Consider the following 3,992-nt stretch of genomic DNA (forward strand, 5'->3'; position numbering starts at 1 on the left):
TTGGCTAAATCGAACTCCCGATCGACTTATCGAGGCGGGTGCTAAAATGACAGTGCAAATAGTATAGTGACTGTCATTGCAGCTTCCTCAAGCAGGCATGCAAAATCATAAATCATAAGAAATAACACTAATGATAACTATACCACCACCGCCGCCGTCCGGCCTAGTCATCAATGATGATACTAATTGATAATAATAGAGTTTCACCCTAGTGATATGAAAACACTAGTGAAAAACATATTTTACGACTACTGCAGATGACCACGAATATCGCCTAGTCGCGTAGGGAGACGAGTGAAACTCCATTGACTCATACTGATTTTATTTCTAATGAAAATGGAGTTTCACCCGCCTAACAATGGAGTGGCGTAATACACTATGTGAAAAACTACGCGATATGGAGTGAATTGAAAACACTTCACCAACCACCCCATATCGTCATTATGTAAAACCTCCAACACAACTTCTATATGACCCCAGAAACTCACTAGCCGAGAGTTTTCGGCAGTGCAAGGCCGACACTCGCCGCGGACTTCTCGAGATCGATCTCGTGCTCAGCCGGCACAGCTATGTCGTAGTAGTCGAGTAGTGACCGTAACGACTTCAGTGAATGCTTATACTCCATATACCTGCATTAGAACACATAATTTCAGCTCCATCTCAAACTACTACTACAGTAGTAGTATGCAAAAAAATTTTTTCTAAGAATAAAAAATTTTTTTTATTCCTACTCCAACACTGTATAGGAAACTCCTGAGCTCAGCTGGTGAGGAAAGCGAACATATACTCCAAAACTGCTCAACACTGAAGTTGTTCTCTATATAGTAGTTCCCAACGCCCTTATTACATTTCCTGGCGAGTGACGGTGGCGTTCCGACCGATCGCCTGCCACCACAAACTGGACCTTCTAGTCTCCTCTGCATCAAAGGTCTCCTCCCCATCCCTCAGCCTTGCAAATTCCCTTTCTTTCTTCGGCTCCTTCACAACACCAGCTGCGTGTAACTGCTCAACTGCCGTACAAAAAGCTCTTGGTACCGCTCGCTGAAGTCCAGTACTGGCAACCTTCGTGAGCATTAGAAAGGAAAAACTTGAGATTTTTCATACCATTATTTTACAAACTAACACCGAACAGGAAAAAATCTTCCATAGAAACTTCCTAGAAGTTAACATTGGAGAAGTGGTAGTCGCTTCTCCATCGTATAAGCGTCCTTCGGATCGAGATCAGGATAATACCCGGGGACCTCGGCAACCTTAGCAAAGCCGTGCTTCTCGTAAAAGCAAATCGCAGAAGCGTTGTTGACCTGAAACGATAGTGACAGTTGACGGTATGAAACATTAGTATCAATGGAGTTTCACCACCCTAGTGAGATATGAAAAAAACACTGGAGTTTCACACGTTTTATATGAAGTGGCGTAAAACTCCGTAAAAAACGCGATATTCGCGCCTTGCAATAGTCGTGAAATTTGTTTTTCACTAGTGTTTTTCATATCACTAGGGTGAAACTCCACTAGTGTGAAAAATATCCATTTCACGACTACTGCATATCGCCGCGAAAATCGCCTTTTTCACAGAGTATTACGCCGCCACTTAACGTAAAGTGTGAAACTCCAATATTTTGATACATTTGATGAGAATCTTTCAAGTGTATTAAAACTACCTGTACATCTAGGCAGATCTTGACAACCTGTCCAGCTGCTAGGCCCTCCTCATTATTATGACCATGATGATGGTGATGACTCGCCGATGCTGCCTTCGCCTCGGCTAAGGCAGTAGCTCGTCTTTTCTCGAGTTCATCTTGGAGGGCCTTGAGGAGGGTGGTCGCCACACGGCATCTTCGGAACATGGGCAGGACTGACAGCGTCATGATGTACCTAATAATCCACAACAATCACAAATCACAGTGTTGAAGTATGAATATATGTTCGCTTTCCTCATCAGCTGAGCTCAGGAGTTTCCTATACAGTGTTGGAGTATGAATATATGTAATCGCTTTCCTCAGCAGCTGAGCTCAGGAGTTTCCTATACAGTGTTGGAGTATGAATATATGTAATCGCTTACCTCAGCAGCTGAGCTCAGAAGTTTCCTATACAGTGTTGGAGTATGAATATATGTAATCGCTTTCCTCAGCAGCTGAGCTCAGGAGTTTCCTATACAGTGTTGGAGTATGAATATATGTAATCGCTTTCCTCAGCAGCTAAGCTCAGGAGTTTCCTATACAGTGTTGGAGTAGGAATATATGTAATCGCTTTCCTCATCAGCTGAGCTCAGGAGTTTCCTATACAGTGTTGGAGTATGAATATATGTAATCGCTTTCCTCATCAGCTGAGCTCAGGAGTTTCCTATACAGTGTTGGAGTATGAATATATGTAATCGCTTCCCTCAGCTGAGCTCAGGAGTTTCCTATACAGTGTTGGAGTATGAATATATGTAATCGCTTCCCTCAGCTGAGCTCAGGAGTTTCCTATACAGTGTTGGAGTATGAATATATGTAATCGCTTTCCTCAGCAGCTGAGCTCAGGAGTTTCCTATACAGTGTTGGAGTATGAATATATGTTCGATTTCCTCAGCAGCTGAGCTCAGGAGTTTCCTATACAGTGTTGGAGTATGAATATATACTCGCTTTCCTCAGCAGCTGAGCTCAGGAGTTTCCTATACAGTGTTGGAGTATGAATATATGTAATCGCTTTCCTCAGCAGCTGAGCTCAGGAGTTTCCTATACAGTGTTGGAGTATGAATATATGTTCGCTTTCCTCAGCAGCTGAGCTCAGGAGTTTCCTATACAGTGTTGGAGTATGAATATATACTCGCTTTCCTCATCAGCTGAGCTCAGGAGTTTCCAAAGCTGATTATACAAGTACGGAAACCAACAAGAATTTCCTAAAATTTCCCCAACACATGTAGATGACTTTGTGCATACTAAAAGCTGATAGAATATTCAATCGAAATATCCATTATTACATTTTCATGCCTTGTGAAGGGTCCTTGGGATCAACCAGCATAACACGGCACCCTATAGCGCCGACCAAGACGTCGCACATATACGCGAGTTTCACAAATCCACCGTTATCCTTGAACTTGAGTAGACCTTCATAGAAGTGCTCGCCGTAATGAACGGGGAAAGTGAGCTCATTCAGTAGTTTCACTTGAGCGATATTCTGAAAATAATTAGAGCCAGCAACCAAACCACCAAAAATTCATATTACGTACCTTGTCAGTTAAGTCGACTAATATAAGGCGGAAAGGTGGCTTATCGAGAGCCGCCTCGAGGGAAGCATTCTGCTGCACATGAACCGTGGGTAGTGGTGACTCAGTTGCTGGAGTGGTAGAAGGCATAGTAGAGGAGGCTATAGCTTAACAACGATACTGTGGAAAGACTCCTTCCAAAAAAAGATACAAAGATAAAATACAAAAATGAAAAGATACTTTGTACCTCTTTCCGAAAAAGGTACATTATACGACTCCTAAACTAAAAGCTTATAAACTAACACTAAACAGGAAAAAATCTTCAATAGAAACTTCCTAGAAGTTAACACTGGAGAAGTGGTAGTCGCTTCTCCATCGTAAAAGCGTCCCTAGGATCCATACGAAAGGCCATCGGGAAAGGTGACTTCCGTATGAGAAAGTACCCCAAATTCTGATGACCTTTTAATAAGGTAGTGCCCCGAAGCGTTATTCCCAAATGAAACTTTCTGATTGAAAAATCGTAAAAACGACCGAATTTCTTCCTCAAGTAGCTCGCGATATGATCCTAGGAATATCATGTTGTTGTACAGGTCGCAGAATATATACCGCTATAATAATCTATGCCACATATTCATATTGACCGTCAGATTATAAGTAGAGCGAAACGACTCATATTGTGCCTAATTTCAACGGAAAGAATTTCACCCGATTCTCTTGCGATTTGAACAACCCTGATCTGGCGTAGCAGATAGTAGCTCGGTAAGCGTTGTAGTATAGTTTGGGTACACTGTACATATGCGACCACCGC

The 3,992-nt window shown here is 42.4% G+C and overlaps 2 protein-coding genes across 2 annotated transcripts; both read right to left on the minus strand.

Moving 5' to 3' along the window:
- Window positions 1-475: 475 nt before the first annotated feature.
- Pmar_PMAR013534 (hypothetical protein) lies at window positions 476-1,095 on the minus strand. The gene is made up of 2 exons (XM_002771400.1): window positions 848-1,095; window positions 476-629 (listed from the first exon to the last, which is right to left on the minus strand). The coding sequence occupies exons 1-2, from the start codon at window positions 1,072-1,074 to the stop codon at window positions 488-490; spliced, it is 369 nt and encodes a 122-aa protein (XP_002771446.1). The 5' UTR covers window positions 1,075-1,095; the 3' UTR covers window positions 476-487.
- A 48-nt stretch (window positions 1,096-1,143) lies between these two features.
- Pmar_PMAR013535 (conserved hypothetical protein) lies at window positions 1,144-3,366 on the minus strand. Its single transcript, XM_002771401.1, has 4 exons — window positions 3,209-3,366; window positions 2,960-3,156; window positions 1,659-1,872; window positions 1,144-1,301 (listed from the first exon to the last, which is right to left on the minus strand). Exons 1-4 carry the CDS (start codon window positions 3,332-3,334, stop codon window positions 1,164-1,166), a joined length of 675 nt encoding a protein of 224 aa, XP_002771447.1. The 5' UTR covers window positions 3,335-3,366; the 3' UTR covers window positions 1,144-1,163.
- Window positions 3,367-3,992: the final 626 nt, after the last annotated feature.

Source organism: Perkinsus marinus (assembly GCF_000006405.1).
Source record: "Perkinsus marinus ATCC 50983 genomic scaffold scf_1104296962870, whole genome shotgun sequence".
NCBI classification, from domain to species: Eukaryota; Perkinsozoa; order Perkinsida; family Perkinsidae; genus Perkinsus; species Perkinsus marinus.

Excerpts from the sequence above, each read along its gene's own strand:
- Pmar_PMAR013534 (XM_002771400.1), bottom strand. The coding sequence starts at position 1,074 with ATGCTCACGAAGGTTGCCAGTACTGGACTTCAGCGAGCGGTACCAAGA. Across the intron at positions 630-847 it reads ACCGTCACTCGCCAGGAAAT|GTATATGGAGTATAAGCATT; the intron begins GTAATAAGGGCG and ends GTTCTAATGCAG.
- Pmar_PMAR013535 (XM_002771401.1), bottom strand. The coding sequence starts at position 3,334 with ATGCCTTCTACCACTCCAGCAACTGAGTCACCACTACCCACGGTTCAT. Across the intron at positions 3,157-3,208 it reads TAGTCGACTTAACTGACAAG|AATATCGCTCAAGTGAAACT; the intron begins GTACGTAATATG and ends AATTATTTTCAG. Across the intron at positions 1,302-1,658 it reads AGATCTGCCTAGATGTACAG|GTCAACAACGCTTCTGCGAT; the intron begins GTAGTTTTAATA and ends CTATCGTTTCAG.